The 13,813-nt window shown below is 49.2% G+C and overlaps 1 protein-coding gene across 2 annotated transcripts in view; it reads right to left on the bottom strand.

The window, feature by feature from the left end:
• LOC144729053 (epidermal growth factor receptor-like) overlaps positions 1-13,813 on the bottom strand; it is an 88,784-nt gene that overhangs the window by 11,985 nt on the left and 62,986 nt on the right. The window contains exons 8-19 of one of the 2 annotated variants that reach the window (XM_078608911.1): positions 12,685-12,804; positions 11,411-11,537; positions 10,242-10,300; positions 9,430-9,520; positions 8,558-8,760; positions 7,658-7,784; positions 6,271-6,361; positions 4,573-4,730; positions 3,533-3,586; positions 2,674-2,815; positions 1,110-1,229; positions 44-142 (exon numbers count right to left, since the gene is read on the bottom strand). In XM_078608911.1, the coding sequence (XP_078465037.1) occupies positions 44-142; positions 1,110-1,229; positions 2,674-2,815; positions 3,533-3,586; positions 4,573-4,730; positions 6,271-6,361; positions 7,658-7,784; positions 8,558-8,760; positions 9,430-9,520; positions 10,242-10,300; positions 11,411-11,537; positions 12,685-12,804 (1,391 nt within the window). Of the gene's footprint in view, positions 1-43; positions 143-1,109; positions 1,230-2,673; positions 2,816-3,374; positions 3,441-3,532; positions 3,587-4,572; positions 4,731-6,270; positions 6,362-7,657; positions 7,785-8,557; positions 8,761-9,429; positions 9,521-10,241; positions 10,301-11,410; positions 11,538-12,684; positions 12,805-13,813 lie in introns of both variants that reach the window. The other variant, XM_078608910.1, reaches the window with a different exon arrangement.

The raw sequence follows: 13,813 nt of genomic DNA, 5'->3' as shown, positions 1-13,813 counted from the left end.
GAATTGCCGATGGTTCTCGATGCTGGCGCCGTCGCATACTCACATCCAAGATCTCCTTGTTGGCGCGTGGCGAGGTGTCTTCACGCAAAACCTTGATCGCCACAGGGATTTTCACCGTTTCTCCTTCTGGGGTCCAGATTCCCTTTGGAATAAATTGATTATAGAGAATTATTGACGTAAAAAAAGGCAGTAGTGTGGCATCACCTTGCCAGTAAACCTCATCTGCTGATTTACTTAGCACTGTAAGAATGGTTTTCAAGCAGCCCATTATTACAAAGCCCACAAATTACATAACATAGATTTTTATGTTATGTAATTTACTGATGACATTTTATTTACAGCGTGAAATATACGGAATACATTTATACTCAAAATGTCCAAAATAAACATTATTTGTTGAATTTCTTTTGCACTGTATTCAGCCAACCGTGCTAATCGAAGGTGCGGGGGAAGGACAACAAACGAAACACAAAAGCAGTTCTAAAGAAATTAGTTTTCAACATACCGACGACAGAGAACATGCAACAAAACTATGAATGAAGAGCGGAAATTAAAAAATTTGGAATTCTGAATCATAAAATTCAAGATTAAGAAATGGATTACAAAAATAAAGCGCAAGTGAGAATGTCAGCAAGCAAGCTTAAGAGTGAGCATTTGGTTGAATTAATATGTGACTCAGTAAATTAGTAAGCAATTGAGTGGGTAAATGAACAAGTGGCTATGTGAATGAGTGACTTAGCAATTGAGAAGGGAAGTAATTGAGTGAGCAAATGAGTGAGCGAGTGAACAAGAGATTACATGAATGAGTAAACAGTTGCGTCAGTGAGAGGGTGAGCGAGCAAGGGAGTGAATAATGATTGAGCGAGCAGTGAATAAGCGATTGCGTGAATGAGTAACTTAGTGAAATGTAGAGTGAGCGACGAAGCAACCAAGTGACTGAATAAGTGAGCAGAGGAGATATCGAGTGAGAGATTGACGTCGTGAGTGCACAGGTGAGTAAGAAAACAAACACTCCGTGAGTGCGAGTGAGCTGGCGAGAGCGAGCCGGCGAGAGTGAGCGAGCGAGCGACCGCTTCAGAGACCGAGCGATGGCGCCGTACTGCACACACCTTGTAGACGGTGCCGAAGGCGCCCGAGCCGAGCACCTTGCCACGCCGGAGCTCCGTCTCCTTGAGGATGTGCAGCTGCGCCTGGTTTGGGGTCATGCCGCTCGGCGTGAGTGGCTCCAGCTGTGGGGGGACACCGCGGGTGAGCGGCACGCAGAGCGACGGTGGCGGCGTGTCCGTTGGTGTTTGCGGCAGAGCTACGTTGCGCACGAATCCCCTCTGTGTATTGCGCGCGTAAGTTGAAATTGCAGTAGCTCCTTTGTGTTCTGTTGTGGGTTTTTAAACGCATTGCATTTTATATAGATTGCAATGTTGGTAATGATGATTATGATGGTCACATGGAAAATGCAGAGAATTACAAAACTGATGCGAACAATGATAGTAGTTGTAGTGGTGATGGTGATGATGGTGACAAAGATAATAACCACAAAACTATAAACAATTTTTTTTTTCCCAAGTAAGGCCCACTGAGCTGTATAGCTCTTTTTCATAAGTGACTTGGCCACAATCGATAGCTCAACAAAGTAGCTTATCATGTGGACATTTATAGCAGCCAAATACTCTAAATGCATGCTTCTAAACGTGGAGGGAATAACCGGAGGACCCGGAGAGAAATCCATGCGACCACGGGAAGAACAACATGCAAACTCCAAATCTACAGCAGCAGGCGTCAGGGTTGGGATCGAACCCATGGCCTCCTGCACACCAGGCGAGGTAGTCAACATCTCTGAGCCACCGTGGCGCCCAAGTCTGTCCTGAACAATGACGTCGAGTGCTCACCACCATCTCTTGGGAGCTCTCACCCTTCCCTTGTGCCCTCCTCTTCCTCCCCTTCTCCAATCTCCACCCATCCCCTTCCTTTTAACCAATCCCTCTAATCCCCTTCTAACAGCCTGAATGGACCCCTTGCCTTTTTAAATCCTTTATATTAAGTTCACTTGCTTGCTTGCTTGCTTACGACCGTGCAAATCTTTCGGTCGTTTTTTAACCCACTTCCCGTGATCCAATCGAGCTGACATTTTGCACACAGACTCGTTGTGCGTGACAATTTATTTTCGTGAAAATTTTTTTCCTAAATTTTACACTTTTTAGGAAAAACTAAATTATATTTAATTACCAATTGCTTAATGGTGGCAGGCAATCATCTGACCCATAGGTGGCAGCCATCTCAAGCCAGAGGACGAGAGGACTCTAGCCGCCACGCATATAAAGGATTTATAGTGAAAAACTTTGTTTTTACGGGTTAATTTTTTCAAATATCTCTGTCTTCTCCCTTTCAAATCTTCCAACCAACCACCATCGAGCAGGCCACGTCTCCTTATGCAGTAGCGCCCCCTCGTGGCGGTTATGGTGTTCACGATATCCATGTCACAAAGACGCTATCCAAGGATGTCCTTACATATGTATGTTGAACTTATTTCGCACCGTATGTAGCCAACCGTGCTAATCGCACTGCTGCTAAGACTGATAGCGGTTGTTGACAAGATGATAATAATGACGACGACGATGATGGCGACAACGATAACAGCAACGACGAGTGGCTATGAACCTGCGACAGGCACGCTACCTCTCGCTCGATCGCGTATCGCCGCAGCGTTTTCTTGCGCTTCTGGTTGCTGGAGCGCTTGTAGAGCAAAACGCCCAGAGTGAGAACCACCACCATACAGAGGCTCCCCACCACGGCCGCCAGCACGACGGGCGTCTTGCTGCTGCACAGCGTAAAAAACACACGAGCGGGTGGTCACGCATCATCCCCGCAGAGGCCAGGCCAGTGCCGGATTGTCCTCGTAGCAAAAGTAGCTACACAAATAGCTACTTGTGTAGTAGCTACGGGCCCCGCACTGAATGCTTTCAAGCTATCAATTCCGGTTCAGTGATTTTGCACTTGCTCTATACTATAGTACTATACTGCCTTCAACTTTGGTGTTGAAGGTTAGCGATTTGTTGTATTATCTGGCTGTATCACAAATGAAAAAATACAATTACTTTACGATGCAAGTAAAAAACTTTGTGTTTTAATATTTGCGTGTGTTTTTTTATTGAGGGTCCCTTTATAACATATGCTACAGGCCCCGCACTAGTTTAATCCGGCACTGGGCCCGGCCCAACTTCGGAAAAACCAGCTGCCGACTCGCTGGATTGTGCGTCACGCTGTAACAATGTTTCTTTGACTGAAAGCTGAAAATTGGCGGTACAAACAGAGCAACAAAAATAAATCGGTAATGAAGTGGACACGTGGAACATTGATGAGACAGGAGATGTGTTTACCTAGTTGGGCTGCTTGAACTTTCGCTCCATGGAAAAACGCAGTCGACAGGCAAAGGCCCTTTGCACCTGAACCCCCGCATTTAAAAAGACGCCGCACACACGCACACACGCACACACGCACGCACGCACACAAAGGCAAAAGACAGTGGTTACGGTACCTATTTTGACGGGTCGGAATTCCGTTGCAGTCTTCCAAGAGTGGCCCATCGCACCTGGGTGTCAGCGTCCACGTTGGAGGAAGAAGGTTTAACAGCCGGAATTAGACCGTGTGTCGGCCGGGAATTTCAAACTGTGGCACGTTCACATATGCCGGGTGGACGGCATCAATGATAAAAACTTAGCGAAGCTCCGAGCCACAGCGAGCGTGTCGCACCGGTGACGCACGCGTGCATCGGCACACCGTGCGTCGTTCAGCGAAACCTCCCAACGGTGCGGCACTTCCGCCAAGGAGCCTTACTGAGGGGAGGATAACTTGAGAATGAACGTGCGTTTAGAGTATTTGACTGTTATAAATTTCCACGTGATAAGCCGCTTCATTGAGCTATCATTTGTGGCCAGATCGTTTCTGAAAGAGAGAGATATAGCTCAGTGGGCCTTACCTGATCAAATAAAAAATTGTTTCGTTTTCAGTTTCACTTGTCTCGAAAGGAAATTCTGGGCATGGCAGGGCATGCTTGAGAAACGCTGGACTAATAATTTCTCCACCGAAAATGCCCCATCTAGTAAATCTGAAGAACTGTGAGATTTTCTGCGCTCAGGCATAATGAGTCATACTTTGTGAAACAAGAGTGTTTGTTGTATTTATGTTGTTTGCAGAAAAAAATCCCACGAGTGAAACTGAGTTTTGCTCAGTATTTTTACAACGTTTAGGGAAACAATGCAACACAAACCAAGCCAGCATATAAACGAAAAATTGTCCGACAGTGACTAATTATGAGCACATATTTTTTCTCGAGATAAAATACGAGCAAAAACCACGATGAGGAAAACGCGGTTTTAAATGACATCCTCAATCCGATTTAGCGGCATCTACGCAGCATGTCCACGAGCATTTCACGCAACGTCCCTCACCCTCAGCATTTTGGAATTGAAACACCGAAGTGAATATGCCATGAAAGGATGAGCTTTAATTGCACGTAATTTGGATCCTGCCCATCGCTGGCCTGCACGCGCACGTGGGCGCCGTGCTGCCGCTCACCCGTGCGTGCAGTTGGGGTGGCACGGCATGCAGGCGTTGTGGGCGTCGGGGAACTTGAAGATGAGAGCTCCGTGCTCCGTGTTCTGACCCGAGGGACACTTGTCCACGCAGTAGGGGCCGTCCTTGAAGTGGCGGCAGCGCGTGCACTTGTCGGACGTCTGCGGCTCGCCATCGAAGGCGCACGCGCAAAAACACACGCCGCCCACGTAAGGCCCAAGTAGACCGTTCAAGTGCTGTTAGTGAGCACCTATTATGGCTGGCACGGCGCACAACGGGATGGTGTGACCAGGACGACTGGTGTGCCTTTGTCTCCCCAGTGATCATTGTTACACATTGTGCCAGTTACTCGTTTAAGGGTGAATCGATCTCGGGGTGGCACAGGGAAAGTTCTGATACCGATTGCTGCTGATGTTACCCTTCACTGGAGATTAAACTCTCGTCGCCAGGTTCATCACGCAGTTTGCTAACCACCACCACACCCTCTTGCTCCCCCTCTCTACACAACCCCCCACACACAAGCAAACAACTCATTTAAGGGTGAGGTGAGTTAGGTAAGACCCTGAACAGGGTCAATTAAGACAGCCACTGATGATGTTAATAATGGCTGAGAATCTAACCCAGGTCAACATTGACATACAAAAAACACAGGCACGCAAGAACACAACAGCTCTCCTGTTTATCCCTAGTCTGATAGGGGGAAATGCTGTTAGCAAGTGCCCATTAAATGACACAAAGGGGCATTGTATCCAGTCCCACAACTGACGGTCTTTGTCCCAAAAGTGCTCATAACACACCGTGCCAAGTTACTGTATTCGTTTAAGGCTGAGTTGACCTTCAAATGAGCCAGGTTCTGATGCAAAAAGCCACTATCACTGCCCATGACTAGCAACTACTAACAACCACTCCGCAGGAACCCACAAGAAGGCAAAACCCTCATCGTCAGCAGTGTGGGTGTGTGAAGCGAAGTGCGATGCTCTGATTTGTGTAGACCTCCTGCCGGTGTCGGAGACCTCTCCGACATTAACATTAGCTGCCCCACCCATCTCTAAACCTTTATAAACAGCCTGCCTCAGCAGCTTTCCCCCTCTTTTTTCTCCTGATGACGATTGCTTGTGTTGCGATCGAAACGTCGTGATATTTGTATTATTTTTGATTCACTTTATTTTCATTTTTATTATTTTATTGTTATTATGTTTTCTATCTACGTGACTTTACCGAAAGAACCATCGAATATGAATTCCTGCAGTCAGTTTAAAGTCAAAATGCATATAAAGAATTGGCTTTTTATCTGTAAATGTCAGAATATATTCAGTCATCTGAACACATGGGAGACGAACACGTGAATTAAAGCTCTCATATTTACTGCCAAGAAAAGCAAAGTGAGCTTCAGCAGGACAGCTCGCTCGAGTGGATGGATGGCCGGCGGTCAACACAAAGGGGGGAAACAAGCCCTTGCTAAGCCAGGCCAATGGAGAACACCCAACGTCTAATGCAAGTGTGTGTTTGAGAAGGCCGTGTGTGTTTATCAACAGGTGACACGGAGTGGAGTTTACACCGACTATTAAAGTTTAGCACACACGGGAAAGCATCACTCTATTCGCGGTGAGGTAGAGCAAATGCGAATGATGACAGCTAAAGGTTCATATTTGCCGACCGCCCCAAAACCGCCTCGGAGACAAACGTAGTGATTGTCCTTACCGTGCCCTTGCAGGAAAGTGTCCCGTTGGTGGGCAGGCATTCGGAGTGGCAGGGCATGCAGAGCGTCCCATTGATGAACTCACGCACCTCCCTGCCACACAGACAATGTTTCACACATCCACTACATTATTGTATATATATGTTACAGTTATCTTCTTAGGTTCTTTCGGTAAAGTCACGTAGAAAGTAAAATAAAATAAAAACAAAAATCACGACGTTTCGGAGGCAACACAAGTCTCCGTCATCAGGTGGGACCGTCACAGCCAGATTAGCTGTATCACTTGATACAGCTAATCTGGCTGTGACGGTCCCACCTGATGACGGAGACTTGTGTTGCCTCCGAAACGTCGTGATTTTTGTTTTTATTTTATTTTACTTTCTACGTGACTTTACCGAAAGAACCTAAGAAGATGATTCCTTGCAGTCACGAAAGCTTCAAATCTAGAATTATGTTACAATTACTCAATTGGAATATACAGAGCAATCATTCGCCTACGACTACAGAAAAAATGGGCCGGGCCCCTTCTGAAAAAGAAGCACGAGACTCGGTGAGACTTTTGTGGGTAACCAAACGGAATAATAGTACCCATTGTCACCATTGTCATGAGCATCACCACTATCGGTACAATCGTCATCATCACCATTTACATCGCTACCAACATCACCTTTGTAAGACACTCAACCCCAGTGTTGAACGAACGAGCTTGAAACTTTGAAACCATATTCTATTTAAGCCAATGACCATGAAACCACCCCATTTATATAATTTCTTAGGCTCATGATACATGCGCTTAATTGTAAGCTCAGGATTAGATTATTTATTAGCCGATAAGAAATGCAAATGTCATGTTTATGTACCCCTTAGACTAATGAAAAAACAGACGGTACAAACAAGGCAAAAGTATACATTCTTAAATCAGATTGTGACGCCTACTGTAGCAATTCACCATGGCAGGGAGATGGTGTGAATCGTTGTGTACACAGGGACGGGTGTGATAATGGTGGTACCATGACTATCTATTGGAAAATCGTGACGGACAGTTTTTTTTTTAAGCCAGGACACATGGCCACACGAGGCCTACCACTTGGAAGCGGCCTGTGAACGATATTCATCGGTCACTGCGAGAACCTGCGCCGCACGTCTCCAGAACTGCGAGCCGACTTCATCACCGCGTGGGCGACAGCCAATCAGGCGCAGGCGTCGCATTCGCGTGGTGAAAAGTTTGAGCCCTAATTATATTTCTCGCGCGATCAGTGGACAACGTGAAGGCGTGCGCTATCGTGCGGCCACCTGCCAAAGGTCTTTGAAAAGTGACATTCGGCCATTGGTAAGGGGAAAAGTTCGCCCACCCCCCGGTGGAGGGGTTAGGGCAACCGACGTCCTTACCCGTCGTTCTGGTTGCAGGATTCGACGCAGGTGCGGACACGCTTGAAGAGCTTGCACTGCATGCACTGCTCTGGCCCGGGGCCCCAGCAGCCGTCCGGGGAGCACAGCGGGTCACAGGCCTCAGGGCCTGTGCGGCGAGCAAACACCGCACACGTGTGCAGAGACAAAGTTAAATACAAAGATCCCGACTGTTGGAACAAGTGCCCCTGGTGAGCACCTATAAAGGTGGACGTGGCAAACGAGGAGGTGGGTGACCAGCACCAGGCCCGGTTGTTGCCTTTCTTTCCCGAGCGGTGATATTTACACATTTGGCACCAGGTACTATTGAGGCCAAGTTGACCTAGGGGAGGCCCAGGACTGCCATCAGCAGGAATCTAACTCGGGTCGTTGGGCTCGTAGCACAGCGCGCTCGCTGCTACCCTACCCCGCTCCCCGCACACACAAAAACAAAGATCACCCGTATTGCTGTCAGTGAGTGCCTATGAAGGCCGGCACGGCACACGAGGGGGTGGAGATGTTTATACATCACACCAGGTACTCATTTAAGGCTGAGGGGACCTAGGGGAGGCTGAGGAGGTTTAGATAATCATCACAGGTGTTGGCCGTGTGCAGGTATTGAACTCGGGTCACCGGGTTTGTAGCGCAGCGCACTAACCACCACACTACCGCTCCCCACTCACACTCGAGCGTACAAGTGCGCACGCTGACAAACACAAACACCCACAAGGGACCGGGTGGGTCAGATGGATCACAACGGCTTCCCCTCCCCGATGCTCTTCCACTCCGCTCACCTCTCCCTGCCCCCCCACCTCCACGCCACCCCCCCCCCCCATTACCCGCTCCCATACTTTGCCGCTATTCCCCTCTTGACCGCCGCGCTCGTGCGTGCCGGCCGCTCACCACAGACGCTACTGGAGGGCACGCCCTCCAGGTCGGCCTTCTGGCGCGGCGAGCGCAGCAGCCGCGTCCAGTTGACGGTGAGGACGTAGCAGAGGCGCGGCATGTTCTGCGCCAGCACACTGCCCTCCGTCACCTCGCTCAGCGCCCTCAGCCCCAGCACCTCGAGGTGGGGCAGGTTCCGCACCAGCACCGAGTACCCAACGCTGGACACCGGAGACGGTGGGGGCGGGGTGGGGGCGGGGTGGGGTGGGGGTGGGGTGGGGGCAGGGGGGCGCGCACAAGTCAACGTTAAGGTCACACTTAGCGCGTATTTTAATGCATTGGTTAACATGTAGGATAACACGTAGGTTAACAAGTAGGTGTTCGCAGCCGATACTATGACTGGCGATTGATTTTTGGTGTCGGTCACGTCGGTGAAATGGCCAATTTTGCGTCATGAAGACCCTCCGCCACCCAACGCTGCCGAGGAGATGAAACAGCCACGAGGTGTGCAAGTGCTTAATGCGCCAATGAGATATCCTCTCTAACTCACCGGTGACCCAATACCATGGCGCTAATCAGCGCATTGTTAAACACTTGTCCAGATGGCACCCTCAGGACTTACACGGTGCTCAATGCGGGTTGGTGTATGTACGCATGTTGAACTTCTTTCGCACCATACGTAGCCAACAGTGCTAATTGAAGGTGAAGGACGAGGGGGGGGGGCCGGGGGACACCAGTGGCTATCGCTCGCCACCGGTGCTAGCCGTGGGCGACCTCACGCGTTGCCCGGTTCACAGCGCAGCGCGTTAACAACAGCGCAGCGCGTTAACAACAGCGCTCCCGCCCTTGTGCGTGGCTTGGTAATAAGGCGGAGGTGCCGCGTGTCTCACCTGCGGATGTTCCTCCCTCGCACGATCTCAAGGTTCTCGAATACGCTCAGGTCGGTCATGTTGGGCGGCCAGGCCTCAATGTGCAAGTACCCTGTCGACAAGACGAGGGGAGGCGTCGCATCACGCGGCGGGCAGGCGCACGCTCGTACATCACGCACGTGTGGGTATCTGTACGTATGTTGAACTCCTTTCGCACCGTACGTAGCCATGCTAATCGGAGGTGCGGGGGAAGGACGACAAACTAAAGATAACGTTGGGTACTCTAAAAATAACGAAAGGGGGTTAGCACTTATCATTCACTCAAACGCCACGGCGTCTCGGAGCGACTCGAAGCCTCTGGGTTCCCCGTCATGGCTCCGACCGAGAAGTCGCTGCCGGGGCCATGAGGCTCCAGCGTGCCTCTTACTGAACGACGCAATTCAATCGCGTGGTGACCCAAGGCCCAACACCCTTTAGCGAAAAATCCAGTAAATATCTACCCTCTATGGAAACGTAAACACCTTGCCTGCAGCCCGGTGGAATGTATCTCGTTATGGAGCCTTCATCTGCTTCTCTCAGGATTAGGAATTTCCACTGAATTCAGAGAATCCTGAGAAGACACCTGAGCACTGGTGATTCATCGCGACTAGCTAAACTCTTCCTACGTGTCACCTCTCGATAGCGACCTCTCACCTCTTCACATGGCCTCGGAGTAAACCCAGCGTGGCACAGGTGCAATAGGGATGTCACCATCACTGAGTGGTGCACAGCAACTGTTGATGTTGTGTCTGTGTGTGTGTGTGCAGTACGATAGTTTTGTTCTAAATAGCTACCTGTGATCTCCCGCACAGATCTGAACAACTTCAGCTTTTCGGGATGAGCAAGTAGGTCGCTGTAAAAACATAAAAAGCAACAGACACACTGATGCAAACTGACACCCTACACACAAAGACCCCCCGTGTAGCCTTAACAGACTGTAGGGGCAAGTGCTGTTAGCGAGCACCTATGAAGGCCGGAACGGTACACGAGGGGGTGGGTGGCCAGCACCACACCCGGCCGCCTTTGTCTCTCCAGTGCTGATGATTACACACTGCACCAGGTGCTCATTTAAGGATGAGTAGACTTAGGGAAGATCCAGGAACAGTTTAGACACTTGCCACGGCTGGAAATCAAGCCCAGGCCAACGGATTTGTCGTGCAGTGCGACAACCATTACGCTAACAATCCCTATTCTAAAGACAATTATCACAGAAGCGTACACACATGCAATTGGGCAAATAGGTAACGGTACACCGGAACCCACTTTGCTTTCGGGAATCCTGTCAAATGAGTACGCGAGAGTGACAGGGTCAGCTTTTGCCATGATGATAACAGGGGCAGCCTTGATAAAGGAAAATCAAGGGCCCTGTCAAGGCTCCATTGCTCATCTCTGGAGACCCACGGAGTTGTCATCCTCCACGCCGTCTGGACGTACGGCCACTCTCCGCTTATCCGCCCTGGGGCGGTTTTATCGTCGACGCTCAGTGACTCAGATTGCATTCGCGGTGACCTTGTCTCCAGCCGCGCTCTTGGCAACATAGCGGCGCATAGTTGACCTTGGTTACTATTAATACTGTCATTATTAACCGTCACTCATTAAAACATGTGTCTTGTGCGGAAATACAACATTGTACTGAAGGTGTGTGAGCGTGGGATTACAATGAGATAGAGAGACACACACGTGCATTTCGCAGGTTACAAGATGTACGAGACATCTTAAAACATCAACTGTTTATACAAGCGAGTGGGCCTGAGAAGTACGCGTTGCTAGAAGGGATGATGACCAGCAGTCAAGAATACGGGATGGATCACGTCCGACAGGATGTCAACCGAAGAGACGAGCAATGAAATCAGCTTGGATGGCGACGAGTCGGGTTGGCCTTCATCCAGCAGTGGACTGATCGTGGTTGATGATGACATGAGGCAATTTAAGTCGCGTGCAATTAATGGAGCAGGCACCCCACCTGTCGAGACCCGACTCGAGAAAGACGAGGTTGCCGTTGATGGTCGTGCACTCGCTGAACGTGTCCACGTTTAACGAGCTGACCGATTTCGCGTCCTTCAGATTCCCCGAGCCAATGCCGTCGCAGACTAAAGCACACAGGGACAAGCGCACGCACGCACACACACGCACGCACGCACACACACGCACGCACAGACACGCACACAGACACGCACACACACACACGCACACACGCACGCACACACACACACGCACGCACACACGCGCACACACACGCATGCACACACACGCACGCACACACACACATGCACACACACGCACGCACACACGCACGCACGCACACACGCGCACACACGCGCACACACGCGCACACACGCACGCACACACACACGCACGCACACACGCAGTGTCAGCACTCGGCGAACAATCTTTTCACGCGTCACCTCAAGCCACGTGGGGAATTTGGGCTCTCATGCAAGCCTGCCGGTCCGTCCGTCTTCCAGAAATAGCCCAACGTCAACAGAAACATTCACGATCCAAGCAGAACTCAAAGCCCATTCCTCGCTCACCCCCGAGTACAGGTTTTCATATTTATAAACAAATATATCCCCTCTATTCCAAATCATGTCATTACACAATGCACAAATCTCAAAAATGGCAAACATTGTAAAGATGCATTGTGGTTAGGAGTGAAAAATGGAGTTCAGGAAATAAATTGACAACCCTGACCTCATTTTTTTCCTGATCTGATTTTAAATAAACTCAGTTGACTTCGCTAACCAAGCGACAACATGAAATAGTGCATGTAAATAAATACAATGATTTCGCACCAGAATATTGTACTGTCTGGTCTGCAATGCCGCGTAATTCGCCCTCTCTCGTTTGTCCTGTCCCGTCTCGCATTTTATGCCCGTTCAGCCTCAAGAAAACATTTGCATTACATTTGCGCGAATCAAAAATATCAAATTTATTGCGTGGATGAATCAACACATGCATCACGAGCTCCAAACACGAGTTGCAGTCGATGAGTGAGAAATCGTTTCACTCCCATAAGGTAGCACTCGCTCAGATTCCCGTTTGCTCCGTCGCTGCAAATTATTTCATTTTATTGCTTTTGCTATTTTTGGTGACCCTGGTGGCTCTTGCAAACGAGACTCATCCTGGTCCCTTGAGTTCTCCCCTAGACACACAAATTAACCTCAACTTGACAGGGGGAGTCACAGATTCTCAAAAGGGGGACACATCAGGAAGATGACGGTGGACGGCACCACTAACCTTTAGGGCAGCCTTGCTTCTCGGAGCAATCTTTGCACATCTTGACGCCATTCTCCTCCACCTCCATCTTCTCGTGGGGGCAGGACCGCGCGCACGAATTCTGGTCGATGAGGAAGTTTTCTGCGCGTGGGAGAAGCCGGGGGGGTGGGAGGGGGGTGGCAGTGGTTTTTGCCGTTCATTCTGCAACTTGACTGCGTGTTTAGTTTGAGGTTTCAAAAACTCTTGCTCAAATTTGAATTCTGTCACAAGAAGATGGGGCATGATGAACCCTGACATGTCATCATCAGTAATTACAAGATATGCCCAGCCGCAGGGATGGTGGCAATATCGGGAGTTGTTAGCCTTGCTCTTATCAGCTTTTACTGTATTTCTGTTGGATTTGACCTACATATGGTGGGGTTTTTTAAATTTAATGTAGTGCTTTGAAATATTTCACGATGAAAGGCACTTTATAAAATTATGATTATTTTAATATTTCAATAATTTACAAAACAAGGCTTCACATACTTGTGCATTAGCAAACAATTATCAAAACCTTAAAGGCAAGTAGCTCATCTAGATGTACATTCTATACAAAAAAATAATGTATCCAACTCCAGTTCTACAATCTATCCAGGCGTCTTGCCATCTGTCCCGCACCTCCAAATTGGCGTGGTTGGCTACGTATGGTGCGAAAGAAGTTCAACATACATACAAAACATTTTCCAATAACTTTTTGTTTGTACACAAGCTTGCGGATGGGCCATTGTGGATAGGTGATATGATAAAGACACAAATAACACGCTGCACAAGATACTTTGTCTATTGCCGGATTCTATCCCAAGCGCGTGAATGGCGTCATGTCCTGGCACGAATAATGAAGTCACATTTCTTACACACACAGTACTGTAAGCCTTCATGTTGGAGAACATCGGGGAGACCCAGGACTGGTTCAGATAATCGTCACTGGTGTTAGCCGTGAGCGGGAATCAAACTCGGTTCGCTGGGTTCATAGCGCAGCGTGCTAACCATGGTGCCACTGCTCCACTTTACAAACACACACACACGTGTGCATGTGACACAGACACAGGGATGGGGGGGGGCACATGAGCACCCGGCTGGGGCTCACGCGCGTTCCCCCGCATGCACG

Source organism: Lampetra planeri, chromosome 31 (genome assembly GCF_965212315.1).
Source record: "Lampetra planeri chromosome 31, kcLamPlan1.2.h2, whole genome shotgun sequence".
Lineage (NCBI taxonomy): Eukaryota > Metazoa > Chordata > Hyperoartia > Petromyzontiformes > Petromyzontidae > Lampetra > Lampetra planeri.
Note: the sequence above shows the minus strand (reverse complement) of the source record. Positions and strands in the feature narration are given on the sequence as shown.